This window comes from Sorex araneus, chromosome 2, assembly GCF_027595985.1.
Source record: "Sorex araneus isolate mSorAra2 chromosome 2, mSorAra2.pri, whole genome shotgun sequence".
NCBI classification, from domain to species: domain Eukaryota; kingdom Metazoa; phylum Chordata; class Mammalia; order Eulipotyphla; family Soricidae; genus Sorex; species Sorex araneus.
Window position 1 is genome coordinate 293,245,858 of NC_073303.1, and position 22,793 is coordinate 293,268,650.

Below are 22,793 nucleotides of genomic sequence, written 5' to 3' on the forward strand. Positions count from 1 at the left end.
GTCAAGGAGCCCTACCCCAGGGCCACGGAAGCCGCTCTCACTGCCCGGGCTCAGGTCCCGCGGGCAGAGGCCCTGGATTTGATCCCCACCCAGCACTTCGAGGACCACATGTGGCCTGGTTGCCCCAGCACCGCAGGCCCACACTGGCACTGACCCTGCAGGCCTACACCGCCAGGCTGAGAAATGCTGGAAGCAGCCCCTGAGCACGAATTGGGAGCCTCATGCCCCTCCTAAAAAAAAATCCCATTTTTACTTTCTGAGTTGAGCTGAGGGGCTAGGATTCTGGTACAAGTGGCACAACACATGTGCTGCGTGTATCAGACATGAATTCAATCCCCAGTATCACATGGCCCCACCCGCCACCACCACGCACTGCCAGGTATGAGCCCTGAGTGCCACCACAAAAACAGAAAAAGCCTAACTGAACAGGGGTCAAACAGGAGGCACATGGCCCCAGGGGTGTACAGGAGATGGTTCTATGGAATGTAGGAAAAATAATTTAACTCATACTTACATTAATTTTCTACTTTCTATGTGTATACCATGATATACTAAAATACTCACATAATAGGTAGGCAATTTATAATTAAAATAAATATACTAAAGATGCAAATTCAGGGGCTGGAGAGATAGTACAGCGGGTAGGGCATTTGCCTTGCATGCGGCTGACCGGGGTTCAATTCCCAGCATCCCATATGGTCCCCTGAGCACCGCCAGGAGTAATTCCTGAGTGCAGAGCCAGGAGGAACCCCTGTGCAATGCCAGGTGTGACCCAAAAAGAAAAAATAAATAAATAAATAAATAAAGATGCAAATTCAGTGGAAGATAGCATGAAGTATTCCCATAAAAAGTAAGAACTGAGCTTTCAAATGACACAGTGAGTCCACTTCCTAACATCTATCTACCATACCCCCCAAAACACAAAAGCAATTAACTAAAAAAAAAAAAAATACATGAACATCTATATTCACCACAGTGCTTAGTAGAATAGCCAGGACATAAAATAAATAGCCCAAATGTCTAACAACACATGAATGAATAAAGAAGTGTGATACATTTATAAATAGAGAACAACGCAGCTGTGAGAAAAATAAAATAAAATCTTACAGTTCACTACATCTTGGGAGGGAACTGAGGCACCACGTTAAGCAAAGCAAGTTAGAGGGAATAGGACTTAGAACAGACTAGAACACCGAGGATCCCACTCATCTTTGGTACAGAGAAAAGCAAAACAAGGGATGAAAATTAGGGGGCAGTAACAAACCCTCGACTGTGGGTTCCAAACCTGATAATATCTAGCATGGGGGTGGAGAGAGGGAGGTGCAAGACGCGGACAAGAAGCCACAGAAGGGTGGCAGAGAAGAGTCTTGGCACTAAGTAGAGGTGAAGTGCAGTTAAGTTCACATGGTTCTAACCTTGTTACCTAATCCACAACACCTCCCCCCCAATAAAAAGGATGCAAATACATGTTAGTTATGAAATGCAAGGTTAGGTTCAGAGAAGAATGGTAAGGGTACGAAAGCACAAGTGGTTGTCTATCCAAGACTATAGCATGGTTCAATTCCAAACGTGTGTATCTGTGTGTATGTATTTTTGTGTGTGTGTGTATCTTGCCACCTCTTTTTCTATGTCGTGCACCACTATTCCCAAGCCACACAATGGCAACTACTACAAACACTTTTAACCTCAGCATATTCTTTTATTTCTCCAGCTGTCTTTAGCTCCTATTCCTTTTTTTTTTTTAACTTCCAAAGATTTGGGTGGAGGGTGTAGGGAGGAGGTCTACAAAACAATTGGCCTTAACTTTAAAAAATACCATTAACGATGTATTCCATCAACCAAATATTTATTGAACAGCTACTATGGATAAAACACAGAAATAAATTAGAAACAGACTCTGGTTTCAAAGATCTTAATCTATTAAAGGAGATAAGATAGAAATGCAGCAACTATAACAAATTAGAAGGTATAACATGTCATCTGAAAAGAGGTCAAAATAAACTTCCACAATATTCAGAAAAAGGAATAATTCTACTTTTACTTGTCTTGGTTGCTTTCATTGTTACTAGATGCTTCAATGCTACTTTGTCACAAAAGACTTTTTTGTAACTAACTATATGCAGACATATAAACTCCAGATGCTTACAGACTTTAAAAAAGCATATGTATGGATACCAGAGTTCTGCATAGCTAAGCAACCAAATGTGTACATGATTAAAATCTAGAAGATTTGATTTTAGACTACCCTACGTATAATCCTTTACCTTTTATGCTTCTGAAAATGGGCTTAAAAGCATACAAAAAAAAAAAACCAACAAGGTTCACATTGTATTTATAAATAAAATCTGTTACTTGAGTTGGTTTTGTGTGTGTGTGTGTGTGTGTGTGTGTGTGTGTGTGTGTGTGTGTGTGTGTGTGTGTGTGTGTTTGGGTCCTAAAAGAAGAAAGTCAAGACTGGAATATTAATGTTTTTCCTTTAGAGGCCTGAAAGAAAATAAACAGATTCATTCCTAGTCATAATCCAAAGCTTGGTTCCTTCACAAATGGTGCTTTGATTCTCAGGTAACCCCCTACAAAGAGTGGCAGAGAGCGGACCACAATCTCAGCAACCAAACCTTATAGTACAAAGCAAAGGCCTTTTGCAACCTCCACCCAAGTTTTCCACAGGGCAATCTGTTTCTGCTGGCAAGCTCTTACTTCTGATCCCATCGACTTATTCTTTTCACGCTCTATCCATTAGAATCCAATACAGTGCACAGGTGACACATTTCCATGCTAACCCCTCTCGGGTTTTATAGGGGGAAAAAAATCCTGTCGGGCTAATTGAATAAAAGACAGATCACTGTCAAGGAATCTGCCTATAAGGAAATTCACTTTTGAAAAAAAAAAAAAGGCTACAAAGGCACAACAATAAAAATTGATCAAGAAAGAAAACAAAGATACTACCTTAATATGCAGAATTGCAGTTCCTGGAGGATGAGCATCTGTTATTGATCTTAGAAGCTTTCCACTGGCCAAATCCCACATCGTGATCTATAAGACAACTAAATGCTTTAAAAACACATTTATGGTTTTTTTTTTTTTTTAATTTCTTGGACATGAATATCCTGCCTCCTGAGGGAAATAATCTATTCCTGCTCTATAAACATTGGAGGCAAAGAACTATAAATTTAAAACATAAATATGGCTGCAGATCCATGAAAGCTTAAGGTCTTTATTCCCACAACACTGATCCCTCATCCTACTTTTCCCTTCAGATTTTAAATGTTCTTATACTGAGAGGGAAAAGAAATTTCTATAATGAGTCCATCTCTTGAGCAGTGTTGAAAATAATAGGCAAGGCCGACTGCCAAACCAAGGAGGGATGTCTAAGGCAGAAAATGAGAAAAAAAAACATAACTTATTGCCAGTTTCCAACATGGAAGGAAATACCAAAATAGTTTTCGAGAAACATAGTAATAAGAACATAGAGAGCAGAATACTGCACATTTCAAAAAGCAGCCACAATTAACTAACCTGCAATAAAGAAGTAAAGTCATTTTTGCTTATATGCATACCCATATGAGTATGGGTATTAGCAACAACAAACACGGTTTCAATGAGTGACATTAGAACAAGTGAACAAAAGTCTAATGGAGCAATCCAGGGTGAACTCTACGAATGTCACTTTTTTTTTTCTTTTTGGGTCACACCTGGTGATGCACAGGGGTTACTCCTGGCTCTGCACTCAGGAATTACCCCTGACCGTGCTCAGGGGACCATATGGGATGCTGGGATTTGAACTCGGGTCGGCCGCGTGCAAGGCAAACGCCCTACCCACTGTGCTATCTCTCCAGCCCCCAGGAATGCCACTTTTTAACAAACATTCTGGTCTTCAGGATACGAAGGTGCAGATGCTAGTTTTTTTTTTTTTTTAATTGAGTTCAACGCCACCTTATGGCTAAGATTAAACATATTTACCTGTCCTTTGGCAAAGCCACAGAGAAGTCTCGAGCAGTCATTGTTGATGCTGAGGGCAGAGATGGCACCATACTGACCTCCAACACTTGTGCTCCCCAGACACAGTCGCAAGGCTTGGTTCTGATCTAAAGACAGCGGTTGAGGCGAGTTAAGGGACAGAAATGGAAGGCGTGCACAGGTACACTTAGCAGAGGCTCAACGTCAAAGACCCAGGAGGTCGTATATAACTAACAGAGCAACATGAACAAGTTATAGTCACCTTGATACATATATATATATATATATATATATATATTTACTGAGCATCAACTCAATTTTCAGGCACTGTAAACCATAAAGAATTTTTTAAAACATCAGATCTATAAGGAAGCATAGTTCGCTAGTAAGTCAAAAACAGCTACTAGAAATTTCTATCTCCCTGAAAATCCGAATTTCATTTGTTTTACCTGTGATGAGTAGTTTCATTTATTGTATCATATGTACAATAGTACAGTATTTCAGTATTGAAGAATTGTATTTCCTGCTATTTTCCAGGAAACCAACTTTTTAAAGTAGCTTTAAATCTTCAATAATGAAAATTATTAATTTAGAATGCGGCTGAAATTTGCATTTATATTATCCATAAAGAAATGTTCTACCAGGCAAATTAACAGTGCAAACAGATTTATAAAATAAATGCTTAAAGCATTTAACCAAAATTATAAAGCAAACGCTTAAACTAGTTAAGAAGACTATTTTCAAGCGCCAAGACACTATATGCCAAAAGCAAGTTATTCAAACCTCTACAAGGTTACGCTATTTAAGGACAAGGATTTTGCCTGAATCATCTCTGATTCCTCCAGGAGGTGCTCAAATGGTTATTAAACTTTATTATCTAATAATTAAAAGAAATTTCTCTACAAGCTAGCCCCACACATTGCTTACTTTATATAAAGTACATTATAATGCCCAATGAAATAATGAAATACAGGACTAGGAAGGGGCCCACAGAGCTGGAACCCCGGTCCTGCCCCAGCACCACACTGCCCTCCAACCCTGTGCTGGAGTCAGGCCCCCCAAACAATAAACTAACAGAGACACGGCGGGTGGGGAAGGGAGCTGCATGTTCTGAGCACTCGCGTTGCACACAGGAGGCCCAGGTTCTATCCTTGGTACCGAGTAGTCTCAAACGCTGCTGGGAGCAACCCACGAGCACAGAGCAGGACGAGAGCCCCACTCCCCTCAGCCCCAAACACGAGGGAATGAAAAGGAGAGATGGCGTGCTTAGAAAACGCAACTGTTCAGGAAATAAAGATCGACTTCCGCAAGGAAGAGTTCTCTCAACCTCCACGGCTTGGGCCGTGCCTCCCCTAGCAGGCTCCCAGCTGGATTCTGGAGAGAACACGGCTTAGCTAGGCTGAGACCATGATTCCTCCCTCTGAGGGCCGAAATCGTAATTCACAGGCCCAGGACTCCTAGCCCAGTGACAGCATCTCAGAAGATACCTACAAGCATCCGAATAGCTTCCACATCTGCAAATCTTCTCATAGGTTATCAGAAAGAGCCTTAACGTTCTTTCATTCAGCCCTCATGTCCATCCAAAATAAATACTGCAGGAACATTTTGGGGTCCAAATGCTGACTCAAATACTCATCCCCCATCTTTCCAAAGAGTTCTGAAACAATAGCCATATTGTACCCAACTTGGAGAGGGGTGGGGAGGGAAACCTCAATGTTTGCTGAAATTCTTTAGCTTTTAGCCTCCTGGAGTGAAGATTTCAAAAGGAATGAAACTGGTAAATATACAAGGTCTGCTTCAAAAGCCATCATCTTCAGTGGTGTCCTTTATTCTCTTTTCCTCGCTCGGAATATGATTCCACGTTTTATTTTGCTTTACAGAAACCGCCTTCCTAAAACAGCACTTTCCATGAGCCTAGTTTGTCAGAGCTGCTTTATAAAATTGGTGAATTATTCTTATACATGGGGGCAGGGGGAGGGTGTTAATATATAGTTGGAAGCTGCCAGTGTCCTAGGGGAGAGCCAGGCCCCCTCATACCCTCCTCCTCGGTCAATCTCTGGCTTCCAGACCTGGATCAAGAGGAGAAAGTGGGGGGCCAGGAGGTGGGGGTCCTCAGCAGGAGAAATGCAAGCTCTCTCTAATCTGGGGCCTCCAGGGGAAGGAAAGGGGGGAGGGAGAGGGACTGAGGAAGGATAGAGGCTGTGAGGAGGGGGATGTCTGGAGAAATGTAGGACTTGCACACCCTACCCCTGCTTTCAGGGGACCCCAGACCTACCCTATCAAGAGGGTGGGGTGGCAGGAAGGCTGGCCCTGGGGAGGGAGGGGGCGCTGTGGGGGGCAGAGCCCTGCCTCCAGACTAGCTGCCATGGCGGGTGGGGGTGGGGGGCACAGGGGGAAGGCGGGAGGGCCAGGTTCCTTTGGCTCCTCCGGTCACTCAGGCTAGCCCCGACCAGCCCAGGGGCTCCACACACAGGGTAATGCAGGGGTGCCAGGCCAGATGGGCACAGAGCTGTTAAGACACAGTGGCAAGACAACTGTGTTTGTTCTACATATACCAGTGATTGAGAGGTGCACGTAGGCAAATGCCAACTGTGCAACAGGAGCAAGGTGGAAGCACCCCCCACACCTCCCCTCCGCCCCCAGCAGCAGGACCCTCACAGCACCCAGCTGGAATCCTCTGTGTTCCCAGCTCCGAGAGCCAAGCCGCAGAGTTCTGAGTGATCCACCAGGACTTGGAAAGACCCTCCCAGCCAGGGAGGTAGCTCAGGGCCAGAGCGTGAGTGACGGTCACCAGCTGGAGAGACAGCCCAGCAGGCAGGATTCTTCTCTTGCACACAGCTGACCCATATTCAATCCCCGGTAACGGTAAAGCCTCAACACAGACAGGGGAGGGCCAAAAACAAACAGAAAAGACCTCCCTCCCCGATTTCTGCTGAGCAAACTTTAGACTGTTTTTGTTCTTGTGTGTGTGTGTGTGTGTGTGTGTGTGTGTGTGTGTGTGTTTGGGGGCCACACAGGGCTAAGAGCTTACACTGGCTCTGCACTCAGGGGTCACTCCTGGTGGTGCTCAGGTGATCACACGGGCTGCCAGGGATCAGACCCAGGTCGGCTGTGTGTAAGGCAAGTGCAAGTGCCCTAGCTGCTGTACTCTCTCTCCAGCCCCCAAATCCGACCGTTTTTAAGGACTCTTAAGTCGGGGAAATTAAGGCCAGACACTGAGGAGTATGAGAGGGAGAAAAAGACACCTCTGGCTTCTAGCTGAATACTAATCATCACTTTTCTTTAACTGGCTGTGGGTCTCACATATTGAAATCTAGCTAGGGTAGAAGCAAACTATCAACCCAAACCAGGTGTGAAATATATTTAATGGCCCACTGGGCTATATTCATGAATATGTGCATTAGTTTTAAGCTTTTTTATTTGCTATCTATGAACTGATACACAGTGTGTAAAGTGTGCATGTGTGTGTGTGCGCGCGCCCGCACGCACATGCCTGAGAATTGATCCATCTCTCACAAATGCAGAGCAAGCACTCTAATACTGAGTGACATGTGCAATCTAAAGCATATCTTCACTCTACAAAGAGAGCTACCAATTTTTATCACTGGCTTTCTGCATTCGATCTATTGGTGCTATATTAACAAACTTGCAATTACGCAACTGAAACTAAAACCAAGAAAGGCGGCCTTCCACAAGAAGAAGAAAATAGTTCTTATTGGAAAGTTCTTTGCTTAAGTATCACAGATAATTCTGGACAATTAAACGAAAGGTACTCGGAGGAAAAAAAAAAACAGACAAATGCCCTTGGTCCTTTGTAAAAGGAAAGATACATTAATAATTTATCTAGCTTCACTAGCAACATCTTACACACACACACACACACACACACACACACACACACACACTTAGTTAGAAGTGTCTACTTAAATTTTTGTCTGAGTAGATTTCTGCCTTTTCAGCGCCAGAGAGCAAGCCTCACATATGTGAGGTATAGGAGCTACTGCTAAGCCATATCTCCAACTATCTACTTCACTTTTTAAAAATTAGGGGTTCGGAAGGGTAGGAGGGTTAAGGGGATGCTGAAGAAACTACAGCAGGTAGGGCACCTGCCTTGCATGCAGCCAATACAAGATCGATCCCCGGCATCCCATATGGTCTCCCAAGCACCACCAGGAGTAATTCCTGAGTGCAGAGCCAGGAGTAACCCAAGCATTGATGGGTATGGCGCAAAAAAAAAAAAAAAAAAAAACCAAAAAAATCAGAGCAGGTCTGCCTTGCACCTGTGAATCCCCCAGTTTAACCACTGACATGAGAGAGGCAAAAATGGATTAGGTCCTTCTGGAGCAGGTCATGAAGCAAGAAATATGCCACTAAACTATCATTTATTTTCCCTACCAACTTCAAAAAGTTGGCAGAGAGCTTAAATAAGAAAATGCCTATGAATTTTTTAATTATCAAATGGCAAAATGCAAGAAGTTATTAATAATATCTTACTGATTCACTAAGAGAATATTCAAATCCAAAACCACCAAAACATAAAAACACATCTTATTTTAAACTACCATGAATTTTGCCGTCTTTCAAAGAACACTGTGTTTATGGTAGATCTCCTCGGCATATTCTGGGCTTAAGGATAACGTGCTGAATAGCAAAAAAAAAAAAAAAAAGCCACAAATAATGTGCAAAGTCTGTAAAAAATATAAATATGAACACTCTCTAGGAATTTTTGCTGTTTCCACATACCAAAATTAACCCAAGCCTCTATTTCTTCTCCCCTACTTCATTTTAACTGGTTCCCAGAGACTGTCAGGAAGGAATTACCTACATTCAAGAAGGAATCAAATTCAAGTATATGTAAAGAACTCTACTTTTACTGCCAGCATCACCACCCATCACTACTACTGTTTTCCTCCCTCCTTACAGATCTAAAAGACCAGAGGAGAAGAGAAGAAATATTAGGAAACATTTTCACCAATGATCATAAAACAGCAGAAGCGCTTTGACCTGACCCCCATCTGGCCAGCATATAGACAATTAAAATGATCTGTTCCCTCTGAAAAGCTTTCTGAGGGCCAGGGCAAACTGAATCCCCGTGGCTAAGAAGTTGCTTTCTCTGACTCTGATGCTTACGAAGAGTGGTTGTGTCCATTCTTAAGCTTATCCGTGCCACTGTAATACTGGCATATTTTCTAAATGCAGTTAAGCAACATATGAACTCATGAACATGAGTTACTACTCTTATAAACGTCCAATGTGGTAAAGATGAGTTGCTCTAAATACTCATGGAAAGGCTGGAGAGGCGGTACAGGAAGGAAGGGGCTTGCCCTGCACACAGCTCATGTGGCCAGGACCGAGGTTAGAACCCCAGACATCACAGATGATCCCCTGAGCACCACCAGAGGCCACGCCCAAGCACAGAGCCAGGAACCCCTCCTGAGCACAGCTGAGTGTGGGCCAACCCCACCCACCCTCCCATCCCTCCCCCCACCAAAAAAGTCATAAAATATAGTCAAGGTTTAAGAAATGTGAAGTTTTGTGGAAACTGTTTTTTAATCTTCAATTGGTTCACAAATGTCTAAATTTTTACATTTCTTTTTATAATCAAAAGTATATGTATTTGGGGCTGGAGTGATAGCACAGAGGGTAGGGCGTTTGCCTTGCACGCGGCCGACCCGGGGTTCGAATCCCAGCATCCCATATGGTCCCCTGAGCACCGCCAGGGGTGATTCCTGAGTGCAGAGCCAGGAGTGACCCCTGTGCATCGCCGGGTATGACCCAAAAAGCAAAAAAAAAAAAAAAAAAAGTATATGTATTTGTTATAGTCCATTACTAAGGCAGTTTCTGTGTGTATGTGTGTCTGTCTGTCTCACACACACACACACACACACACACACACACAGGTGCTTCGGGGTCAAAGAGAAAGTACAGAGGGTAAGAAGGCACTTGTCATGCATGCACCCCTGCACCCCACCAGGGGTGATCCCTGAGTTTTGAACCAGGAGTTAGGCCTGGGCACTGCCAGGTGTGGCTGCTCCCATCAAAAAATAAAATAAAAAGAGAGAGAGAGAGAAAGAGGAGAAGAGTAGAGAAAGAAGAGGAAAGGGGAGAAAAGAAAAAAATAGTATAGCATGTAGGGTACTGGCCTTGCACATGGCCGACTTTGATTTGATCCTGGCATCCTATATGGTCCCCTGAGCACCACCAGGAGTGACATCTGACTACAAAGTCAGGAGTAAGCCCTGAGCATCACTAAGTGATGCTCAGTGATCCAAAAAGGAAATAAGGAAGGAAGGAAGGAAGGAAGGAAGGAAGGAAGGAAGGAAGGAAGGAAGGAAGGAAGGAAGGAAGGAAGGAAGGAAGGAAGGGAGGGAGGGAGGGAGGGAGGGAGGGAGGGAGGGAGGGAGGGAGGGAGGGAGGGGGGAGGGGAGGGGAGGGGAGGGAGGGAGGAGGAAAGGAGGAAGGGAGGAAGGGAGGAAGGGAGGAAGGGAGGAAGGGAGAAGGGAGGGAGAGAGTTCCATTCCTTCAACCAGCAAATACAAAATCAAAATTAAGTCTTTGGGCTATATCAAGAGATTAAGGGGAAAAATAGAATATAGTCCTAGCTAAAACATCAAAAGTATACACTTATAATTTTTAAAAACTCCCTGCTTTAACCATTCTTTCAATTAGCTGGTTTTCTCAATAAGCATCTTCCAAGAGGGCACAGACTGTAACTGAGAGCATTCTCTTTCAACATTAGAAAGGTCAAAAGAAAAGCGTCAATGTGGGGGAAGGGAGTTGCGGGCTGAATGAAGGCTAGAGACTGAGCACAGCGGCCACTCAACACCTTTATTGCAAACCACAACAGCTAATTAGAGAGAGAAAACAGAAGGGAATGCCTTGCCACAGTGGCAGGGTGGGGTGGGGGGGAGATGGGATTGGGGAGGGTGGGAGGGACACTGGGTTTACGGGTGGTGGAGAATGGGCACTGGTGAAGGGATGGGTTCCCAAACTTTGTATGAGGGAAGTATAAGCACAAAAGTGTATAAATCTGTAACTGTACACTCACGGTGATTCTCTAATTAAAAATAAATAAATTTAAAAAAAAAAAAAGAAAAGAAAAGCGTCAGTCATGCAGACGAAAATTACTATACCTTTTCCTTTGAATCCATGGAGGAGAGGAAGACCAAGAGAGAGAGAAAAGCAAGAGATCAGTTCAAAAGTTCAGAGAAAAGTGATAAAATTTCAAGAGTATAAGTGACAAGCTTTCATTATCTGTGGGAATAATATGACACATGATTAACTGATGCCTGTAGAATTATGATTATATTCAGGTGGAGGAGAGAGAGAAAATGCCTAGTATTCGAATTATGGCATGGTAATAAACCCAAAGCCATTTTTTAATAGAAATAAAAATAACTTCTAAAACATGATATACAGAAGAATACTAATGAAAAAATGGAAACCCAAGCCCCTGGGGTAAGGATACATCTTTATTAAGACTCAAATTTTTGAAATCCTACTAATTAAAACAAGATAAAAAATAAACCCCACATACCTATAATTTCATTAGACTAGACATAATACACGACTTTTAAGACTAATGATGGCTACTATTTAAATGATCCAGATCTCTACTCTAAGGAAAATCTAATTAAATGCAAACAGCTCCTCTTTCTGTATTCTTTCCTATGATAAACAAAGATGTCTAAAGAGATCAGTTTTAGACAGACCTCTAACCTAAACACTTGTTTTTGGCCATTTGTCCCTAACTTTCAAGCAAACTATAATCCATTTGTTAAGTGGATTAATCCATTGTCTAAATATCTATCTCCTAAAAACTTATGAGTAAAAAGATGAGTTATTAACTATATGATTTAACAAAAAAAAACCCAAGAGTATAACTAGATTATTATTCTTTTTCAATTTGCTTGCTTTAACAGCCTTTCTTTTCTGTGAGACGGCAGTGAGAGATTCAATTTCATCATACCTACAGGAAACTTAAGAGGGTCAAGAAAGCAAGAAAGGACCTAAAAAAAAAAAAAATCGCAGAAAGCAGGCCCACGGAAACTCAGGAGGCAGCATCCAAAGGTTCTTTTTGTTCTCTTTTTCTCTTGTTTCTTATTTAGTTTTAAATATCCCTGGTCATTTGCTGGAGTACTCTCAGTGTGGGTTCCACCATTCACTGCCACATACTCATCTGCCCTCATGGTGAAGGGGGGAAGAGCAGAGGAACAGTGAGTACCAGTGGGAAGTGGGAACAAAACATATCAACATGCACTCCTTTCCCATTCACCCTAATTCTCCCGCCCCCTTGGAATTTATTTACCTGCCTTCAAGGCTTCAGTGGCCATGACCCATGTTAGAATCCCCAACACCACGCACGGCCCCTGAGCCCCACCGGAAGTCACCCCTGAGCAGAGCCAGGGTGGGTTCCTGAGCATCGCTACGCCTGGTGCCCGGGCAGCCGAGACGCGTGGATCTAAGATTCAGTATTGGTTGATTCTGAATTTGTCTCTGTGCTTCGGCTCTCAATCACCCCACAGGGGACACCGTGACTAGCCCCCCAACCCAGAAAAATGCATCTGTTAACGCATTTTTCAGTTATTTACCCCCCAGGGAAAAAATAAGCATCCATATGCCTAACAGGAAAGCAAATGGTTAGACTTTCTAGACGGCAATTAGGTAATATAACTCACAAGTCTTTAATCCAAGCAAATCCATTGCAAATAATCATAGATATGAAAATGCAGTAACAATAATAGTCATCACTAGATTTACCGTGTAGAAATAACCTAAATGCCTGGTGGTAGGAAATTATCAAATTACGCTGAATCCATCTAAAGGAATACTGTATACCCATTAAAAAAGTATGTTATAGACTAATTACATGGATGAATATTCATTGTAATAATTATATTCATACACAGAGAGAGATGTACAGGGGAAAAAAATAGAAGCTATACAAAATGTCAGGGACTGTTTCTGGGTGGCAGAATTTGGTATTTTATATCTTTTACCACTTTCTCATCTCTTTCTAAATTTTCTAACACAAACGTATCAATTGTAGAATAATAACCTTAGGACTGGAGCAATAGTACAGCGGGTAGAACAGCTGCCCTGCATGCAGCCGACCTGGTTTGGATCCCCAGCACCCCATATGGGTTCACCGAGCCCCGCCAACAGTGATCCTTGAGCACAGAGCCAGGAGTAAGCTCTGAGTACTGCTGGTTGTGGCCCCAAAAAGTAAATAATAACTTTAAAAATCAATTCTGTAAGTTCACTTAAGGAAATAATAGGTTCCCATCACCTAAGATACATACGTGTGTGTGTGTGTGTGTGTGTGTGTGTGTGTGTGTGTGTGTGTGTTAAAAACACACGAAAGGAGCGGAGAGAGAGCCTGAAGGTCTACATGAGGCCCAAGGTCAACGCTGGCACCATAATGGCTCCTGCGCCTCATCTCTGGGTTTAGTTCCAGCACCTCTGGCTGGGGCCCAAAAACACCCCGAAATAAATAAATAAAATCATGTGACAGATTTAGTTTTTGGCCTACTGGAAACATAAAGATGCCAAATTGTAAAAAACTAAGGGAAAATAAGTAGCAATTCACTGGTAGAGCAAAGAAAGATGCAAAAGCCACAGATATAAATTGTTATTCTGCAATTAAAAGTAGTCCCAAGTAATTATTATACCATATTCCAGAGAATTTCTATTCCTCACATATAAATTAGTATTTTAAAAATCTCTCCCACTAATCAATGACACACTGACAAGATGACAATGCCCAGGTTCTTTCAACTTTAAAGTCTTTTTATCTAGGTCTGCAGAGTCAAGAGATCTGATAATGAGTAAATTCATAAAGAAGAAAAGCTTGCAATGAGCAACAAAATAAAGCCGAGTCAGTAATTTTTAACAGCTACTTTCCAAATTATTCTGTTTTTTTCCCCCCTCACAAAAATGAAGTTATATAAACTGTGATTGGAAGATTTTATAAAACAAAAGATTTAAAGTAAGGAAAGTACTTAGAAAATTTACCAAATATTAAGGCCAATCCATGAGATGTACCCACTGCTATCAGACTGGACACGGCCTGAGAACAAAAGGGAAGATTTCATTGAAGTTAATAACACATCAAGGATCTTGAAATCATCAGAGCTGAATTTCTGAGTCTTCTTTCCTGTAGGTACCAGATGACATACCAGCTATTCTAAATAAGGAGAATTTCATTTGGAAGGCAAAAACGGGAAATGAAACTCCAGACATTCCCATTTCTGTGAATCCTTCTCAATTTACCCAAAAGGTAACAGTATCAAAATAGCATATGTTCAACATTATGAGCAAAAGCATGCCACTTCGCTGCTCTTAAAGCCATTTTTGAAACATGGACATTCAGGGGGTCCAGAAAGAGTAAATTGCCAGTTACTCAACCCAGAGTCAGTGGAGGGATGAGAAATTTACTCTTCTCCAATTTGCTCACAGAAGCAAAAAAGGCAGCAGTAATTTTTCAATTTCAGCCATTTCTCCTATAAACGACTAATAAGCTACAGGAGAGAGCCCGAAGCACAGGGCGCCCCCGTGCTCTGCCCCCCAGTTCCCACAGCTCCACAGCTCGGCCCCCAGCGGGCTGCGCAATGGATCTGAGCGCTTGAAATGTCTTATTTGCCGTAAAACGATTTTACCAACAACAATTTTCCACTCCCGACAGCCAAAGGGATGCTGAATTAGAGAACTAGCAAACGTACTTGGGCAGAGTAGTACCTCAAACAAACACGTCTGGAAAAGGCCAATTATTGTATATTTCTCAAACAAAAGCACTGAACACACACTTGATTACTGTGATTACTGATTATGAATGTGTTGTCATAATAATTTATGTAATAACTTCCAATAACATTTAAAAATCAAAGAAAACCCAGTCAAAGAGAAAGCTTACCTTTAAAGGATTATTTATACTTACAATTGCTGTAGGCAAGCCAGCATCTACTTTGTCCTACGGTGAAAAAAAAGTTTTTAAAAAAGTATTTCAAAAGATGATCTCATTTTAAAAAGAAAAAACGGTGTAAGGCCCTCTCAACATACACTCTGACTCAAGTCAGTTTGGGTAAGAGGCGGAACCTTCATCTCTGCCCTAGGGGAAACTGCGAAGCCCTATGTGCCGGCAGAATAGAAAGTGCAGAGTGGATCGCTTTATTTTACTAACGGCAAAAGATACCTAGGGAGGGGAAAGATCACAAATGAAAATTGTAGGGAAAGATGGAGATAGAAGATTCATTTTCAATAATGTGAATGATATCAAAATGAAGGAACACATCAATTCTAGAGAAGACAGAGGTCCCATGGCCAAAAACTTCAGGCCAACCTCAGGAGTGGGTCGTGCCCAGGGCTCGACTCCACCACTTCACAAATACTCTCTGCAGAAACACCAAACTGCAAATGTCAAGTACCCTGGTAGCCAGGCTAGAACTCTGGGGTCTTCTGGGGTCTGGGTGGGTAGCCTTCATCCCCCCTCACCCCCCAAAATCTTCCATGCTGCGCCAGGCCCAGACCATAGATCCTGAAGTCTCTGGCCCTCCCTATTCCTCCATACTGAGATTCCAGTAGGCGCACATCAAACTAGACGGGGAAGTAACACGGCAGCCAACTAAACTCAACCAACAAAAACAGTCACACGGAAGGCTCAACTAGCAACAAACAGCTACACAACGTCCGAGACAACCATTTAGCAACCCCGTGGTGAGATATAACAATTTTCACATAAAAAACTGATGTTTTTAGTGCTTATTGATTTTAATATTGGAGTGGTGCTACCTAATCAATTTCCACTCTAGAACCCTATCCACAGTTGTGGCTTTTGTCTACATTAAAATAAATTGTAACAAAATTTTAAAAGATTCAAAGAGAAACCTAAGGTAGAGACATCTCTCCTCCAAGGAGGAGCTTCCCACTCAGAAAACGACTCAATAACCCCGAGGCAGTTGCCAGGATGATGACGGGAGCGCGGGAGCACGGGAGCACGGGCTTTGCATGGGTTTCAATCCCTAACGTCCTGTGGTTTTCATGCTGCCCTGAGCATCAGGCTAGGCATATCCCGAGTATCCAAGGGTGGCCCCCAAAGCAAAACACAAACAGCAGATTCCAAATAAGAGCCAAGTGGGAGCGTCTGTTCTTCAGCGCAAGAAAACCTCAGCGCTGGCCAGGAGATGGCGGAACAGGCTGGAACATAAGCATACAGGAGGCACCACATTCCCCGCCCACCTCCCGGCCCTGCCACTCCAGACACCCCGGTGACCCCTGAACACTGAACCAGGAGAGACCCTTGAGCTGTGAGCTAGGGACAGCTCCTGAGCATTACCAAGTGTGACTCCCCAACTTGGCCCCCGCCACGAGAAGAAAGAAGGTGCTGGGAATTAAGTGGAGAGAAAGACTCTGGTCAGTGGTGGAAGGAAGGGGACAACCGGTAGAGGGTGTGGTGAGGGACTGTGTTAGCAGGAAAACCTACTGTTAGCAGTATTAAAAAACCGTCGTGCCTTTCTGGCAGATATCTCTCTGGACTTAGTTACTAAAATACTAAATTACAGAAACCCAAAACTGAGAGGCCGCTAAGTGTGGTCACTCGACCTCACACTTCTTCATCCTCAGCAATGGAAAACAAATTACCTAATGCTTCCTTTTCAGCAGGTCTGACTTTAGGGGAGAGACTCTCCAAACAATAATAGTGAGTTTTGTTGAAATATTGTATGCAATCAAAGTGAAAGTAAAGTGAAATTTATTAGTTACACAGGCGGGGGGGGGGGGGGGCTTAGGGTGGGGGGGCTAGGGGCGTGGGGGTGTTTGGGGTGTGAGGGGGCGGGGTGGAGCTATACTGGGATTCTTGGTGGTGGAATATGAGCACTGGTGAAGGGATGGGTATTCGAGCATTGTATAACTGAGATTTAAACCTGAAAACTTTGTAACTTTGTAACTTTCCACAATAAAAAATTAAAAAAAAAAAAAAAAAAAAGACAACAAAAAATTCCCCTTTAAAAAAAAAAAAAAAACCGTCGTGCCTAAATTAATGTCTTTTTTAAAGAAAAGAAAGCAGGTGCTAATTCCAGCTCCTTACCAGTCAATGTATGACTTAGGTGGGAAAAAAAAAACAACATCACTGACCCCCTGAATTCTCATCTGTTCAAGGAAACAGGAAGCAATGCCCTGTCTACCTCAGAGTCACCCTGAAGAGCAAACTGAATGCCGAGTCTCGAGTAAGGGTGTCTATCTGAAGCAGCTGGCGCTTTAAATAGTAACATGGTGTACAATGATTAGCACTTAGTGGCAAAGGACTCTCACCTCTTTCTGGTGGGGGGAGGGTGCCAGGGGTCAAATCCAGGGTCTCCCTGCACTCAAGATATGTGCTCGTCCACTGAGCTACAACCCAACCCCCATAGAACTTTCAGATGCAGATTTCACGCTACTGAATTTTCAAGCTGAGAGGAAGCAAAGATACTATTTCCTGGATTAAGAAAAAAATCAAGTTTCGAAGAGTTTAACTGACTTGCTGGAGATTATCGGGAAGTGGCAGAATTTCCTGTCACAGACCCAGGGCACCAGGGCCCAAGTCGCTTTTCTCTTCTCTATCTCTTCCTGTCGATGTGGCCCATCAGTTGTCACCATCTCCCAGAAGGATCCATCTATTTGTTTGTTTCTGGGGCCACACACAGTGATGCTCAGGGGTAGCTCCTGGCTCTATGCTCAGGAATCACTTCTGGCAGTGCTCAGGGAGCACTTGGGATGTCAGGGATCAAACCCCAGTTCAGAGTTGGCCAAGAGCAAGGCAAATGCCCTACCTGCTTTTACAATCGTTCCAGCCCCAAGACCCATCTATCTTTATCCAACTTTTTTCATTGTTCTTGGATTTTTAAAAAATTTTAAAAGCTTTCTGGGACATGGGAAAATGCAAAAGAACAATCACTGAGGCTGCTGTGGACAACCTGGGGACGGCCAGCTACCCCCCAGCCGCTGCGGATACATGTGTGTACAGCCCACGGACAGGAAGGCCTGACAAGGAAAATTCCAGGGAGTATTTGATATGGGGGTGATTTGTGTCCCAGATAGGAAAAAAGAATGAGACCGCATATGAAGACCATAAATTAAAATAGAAGCTGTGTAAGGAAATCAGAAGTCAACTAACTTGAAAAGCTCAGAAGTCCACAGATGTGAGGCACACACCAGAGATGACATAATCTCCATACTCATGGAGAGACACGTCTTTGGGTAGTTCTCCGCAGCCTGGGCTCAGCACGACGGGCTGCGATGCCTGTGCAAATGTAGTTCCCGAGGCTACGTTGTCGGGGTCTCCAGTTCCACGGTTCTGGGACGGCACAAAGGCCTTTCCGCCTTCTCACATGCAGCCCGGGTCATTCTCAGACATTCAACACCTTCTGCAGAACCACTGTGCTAAGATAGCTCTAGTATCTTAGGTGATCATAATATACATATATATATATATATACACACACATATATATGTATATATATATCCCTAGAACTGAATGGAACTGAATATAAAACACAGTGGCACATCATATCATTTTAAGGTTTCTAAAACCAAAGAATGAAGTTCCCAACTCTCCACGTTCCCTCTCCATGCAAGGACTGCAAGGCCATGATGGTCCAAGATGTTGGCAGCCCAAAGAACATCTTTATCCACATGGCTGAAGGCATTACTGAGCGACCGTTCAGGAGAGCTACCCCAAACGATCTCGAGCTTTACATGTTAATAAACCAACCATCACAGAAACACACACCCCTTCAATTGAGCTGGTAATCCAACAGAGGGGAGGCACGGCGTGAAGACGGTCCCGGGAAAAGCAGTTTTCATCTGAGCATACCAAAGGAGCTCAGCCATAGCAAGGAAATAAGAATAGAATGCAAACACTCTGGGATTTATTAGATTTTTTTTTTTCCCCTGCCTCTTCAAGAAGGAGGAGAAACCCTTTTAAATAACAGATTTATCTAATCACTGCTCAGTGTCTGAGTTTTTAGCTCAGTCTCCATTATTCAAAATATTTTTAAAACTGCACAGGTGGGTCAAATGACTGTTCTGGTTCATCTTGATTTTGAAAGGAATGAATTTCATCACCTACATAAGGATTAAATTCAGAAAACGTCATGGAAATGTAATCCTCAACAGGTGGTTCCCATTCTGGCAAATATGAGTTACTGTCCACCTAACGGAGGAAGGACAACTGCCCCGCTCCTCCACGGCCTGACTATCTCTCTGCTAAACCCCTTCAGGACACACGAGCTGGGTCAGGGTGTACCAACTGCCCACAGAGATCGCCTCTTGCTCTGTTCTGGGTTTTGCGGCATGTGCAGTACAAGTTTTTCCTAAATAAACCTGAAAATTGACACGCAGTTCCCGAGCCATGATGCCATTTTTGTATCAGGTGTCTAAACCCCAAGAAAACACGCTGCTCTGACTCCGTGCTCAGATGGAATCTGCAAAACACCAATTACGCTGCAACGAAAGAACTCGGAGACACAGCAAAGAGCAGCCGCTCACGCCTGCCTCGTCTCCAGGGCCCAACTCTCGTTCTGACAAACATCAAAGCTTTTTTGCATTAATTATGCTCTGAGTCGCCTGCCAAGACAAAGACCGCAGATACGACATGTGTCACACTCACCGGTGCTGCCTCCACTCCACGGGGAACCCGACTCTCAAACTCTAAGGGCTCTGCTCTCCCTAAGGGCTCTGCTCTCCCCATATCCGTGTTTCCCGGAGAAGGTGAGGCCACCACCCTTGCCGGGGGCTGGACAGCTCCAAGGTTGTGGGGGTTTGCCAGACCCTCGGGTACAATTGGGGGCACTTTGTCCCCTCCCCTTTTGTTTTGTTTTGGGGGGCCACACCCAGTTGTGCTCAGGGCTTACTCCTGCCTGGCTCTCTGCTCTGAGATCTCTCCTGGCAAGGCTCAGGGAACCCTATGGGTGCTAGGAATCGAACCTGGGTCTGCTGCCTGCAAGGCAAGAGTTGTACCTACTCTGCCAGCTCTCTGGTCCAGTTTGTTCCCTTAAAGGAAGACAATAGGTATCCAGGAAGGCACTGGGTGACTTTTTTTTTTCCCCTTGAAAAAGGGGCAGGAGGCCAACAAAGTTTAGGAACCTCTGGTCTCGCCCAGTGACGTAAGCCAAGTGAGCCTCGCCTCTCGGAACGTATCTTCTCGTTTGTAAAATGGGACCTGCTTTGCCAGCTTTCAGAGTCTTAAGAATAAATGAAATCAAGTACATGCTAAAGACTTCCATGAATCAGGAGAAAAAACTCGGCTGCGAAAAATTCTGGTCAATCATTTCCTCATGTGAAACGATGAAAACCACGAGCGCTCCCCAACCACACACACAGGATGGCAAGGCAACGGAGAGGGAATCCGGAGAAAGGGCCGCAAGTGCCGCTCAGACCTGCTGCCACGGCTCGTCTGGGCGCACCCAAGACTCTGAGCAGACCATTATTTCATGGCTGCACTAATTTCTGTGTCAAGATGTGTAGCCGTGTCTCATGAGTCAAGAATAATCACACCAAAACCATGAAAGCCAGATTGTATTTTTCTTGAGCCGCGGGCCAAGAGAAGTGCTGCTCTTTGTTTTATGCTCATTCCTACATCATTATGCCATTGCAGGTTATAAAGTTGGGGAGCGAACAAAATACTTACAGCTGCAGACACTATCTGGGCAGAAATTCCCTTCAAAAGTGAATGTCGCATAACTGATCCATGGAGTGAAAAAGAATCAGGTAATTTCTTCTTCCTAGGCGGAAAAAAAAAAAAGAAGAAGAAGGGGTGTGGGGGGGTGCTTAAGAACAGGGGGGTGCGAAATTGAAATGGCAGTGGTTCAAAGCTTTGAAAGGAAAAAAATATGACATAAAAATAAGAAAAGCAGAAAACAATAGTGTATGTAATTGGTTAGTTCTGTTTTGCAAAGAGGTACAGAATCTTATGGGGCCACGGTAAAATGTACTAAACTATGAACCTCAGAGAAACACAAGCAGGAAATCAAAGGCCTTATTCCTTTTCCACTAACTCAAACTGTTTCCTGCCTCCCTGAGGTCCAAGCAAGAGTTCACCTACTCAGCAGAAGGTCCCTGCAGAGCCCTCTCCTGCCCGCCATGCCCCCTTCACCTCACTGCTGGCCTGGCCCACCTTTCTCTCCCTCCTCCCCTCTAGAACCTCACTCTGATCCTCCAGCCATCTAGGAGTTCTCATTCACTACTACTGTCTGATGCCCCACTGACATTTCCAATGACCCTGTACAAAAGGGCAATTTTTGAAAATTTTATCAGATATTACTAATGATATGTGCCTACGTACTCAGTGTAACAAAAGTATGCTCTGGGGACACAAAAATTCATACCATCTAGGTCCCTACCTACTCTTGAGAACTTCAGAGGCAAGTTAGCAGGACTAACAGTATAATTTTTTTTTTTTAAGGAGCCCGCAGTTCAAGGCTAGGACCCAAGGAGAAGTTGCTATCAGGTCCTACCATGCCAGGTACTCTCTGGGCCACCCCTGCAGTGCTCAGAGCCTTGGGGGCTACATCCAGCAGTGCTCAGGGAACTGTGTGGTGCCAGGGATAGAACCAGGGTCAACCCCGTGCAAGGCATGTTCCTTAACTAACCCTGTACTATCTCTCTAGCGAGTGATTCTTAAATCACTAAAATCACCTTAGCGAGTGATTCTTAAATGTTAGACAAGAAACGTGAGTGAAAACCCACAGAAAGCCCAGAGCTAGTGCAGGTGGTAAGGCACTTGCCTTGCATGCAGTGATGCCGGTTGAGACCCTGGGACCATATACGATCCCTGAGCACCACCATGAGTGAGCACCCCTGAGCACGTAGCCAAGAGTAAGTTCTGAGCACTGCAAGGTATGGCACAAGCCCTGTGCCCCCCACCAATAAAACAAGAGAACAGAGAGTAGAGCAGAATGGGTGGGTGGGGAGTAGGGAAAAGCCAGTCGGGCCACAATTCCCACACGTGCAGTTATGAGGAAGTGCTGGAAATCTAATAATGCACAATAACTGCGGCTAACAATATTATGTTACATATTTGGAAGTTACTAAGAAAATGCATCTTTTTTTTTCTTTTCACTTTTGGGTTTTACCTAGTAGTGCTCAGGGGACTATGTAATGCCAGGAGCTAATCTCAGGATGCCCAAAATTTCAGAAAGTCTGAAGCACACTTTTTTTTTTTCTTTTTTGGGTCACACCTGGTGATGCACAGGGGTTATTCCTGGCTTTGCACTCAGGAATCACTCCTGGCGGTGCTCAGGGGACCATATGGAATGCTGGGAATCGAACCCGGGCCGGCCGCGTGCAAGGTAAACGCCCTACCCGCTGTGAAGCACACACTTTAAACTTTTTTTTTTTTTTGGCTTTTTTTTTTGGCTTTTTTTTTTTGGGTCACACCTGGCGATGCACAGGGGTTACTCCTGGCTCTGCACTCAGGAATTACCCCTGGCCGTGCTCAGGGGACCATATGGGATGCTGGGATTTGAACCCGGGTCGGCCGCGTGCAAGGCAAACGCCCTACCCGCTGTGCTATCTCTCCAGCCCCACACTTTAAACTTTTAAGATACGCTCAAGTATATCTTAAATGTCTTTACAACACAAAAATATAATAATTATGTGAAGTGATGAAGGGTTAACTAGTCCTACTTTGATAATCATGTTACTATACATACATGAATCAAAAAATTATACGTGAACCCTAAACCTATACAATATTATAGAGAAATGTTAAGTTATAAACCTGTAGGACACAGTGATGAACAGGTTAATATACCCAGCAGTGGTCTCTATACCATAAGAATTGTCAACCTGGAGATGACAGCCTC

The 22,793-nt window shown here is 43.8% G+C and overlaps 1 protein-coding gene across 1 annotated transcript in view; it reads right to left on the reverse strand.

Moving 5' to 3' along the window:
- The window catches only part of VPS8 (VPS8 subunit of CORVET complex), a 262,990-nt gene that overhangs the window by 218,777 nt on the left and 21,420 nt on the right, over positions 1 to 22,793 (reverse strand). Inside the window, exons 5-9 of the mRNA XM_004603039.2 lie at positions 20,618 to 20,711; positions 14,894 to 14,926; positions 13,972 to 14,026; positions 3,961 to 4,085; positions 2,947 to 3,033 (exon numbers count right to left, since the gene is read on the reverse strand). Coding sequence (XP_004603096.2) covers positions 2,947 to 3,033; positions 3,961 to 4,085; positions 13,972 to 14,026; positions 14,894 to 14,926; positions 20,618 to 20,711 — 394 coding nt within the window. The remainder of the gene's footprint in view (positions 1 to 2,946; positions 3,034 to 3,960; positions 4,086 to 13,971; positions 14,027 to 14,893; positions 14,927 to 20,617; positions 20,712 to 22,793) is intronic.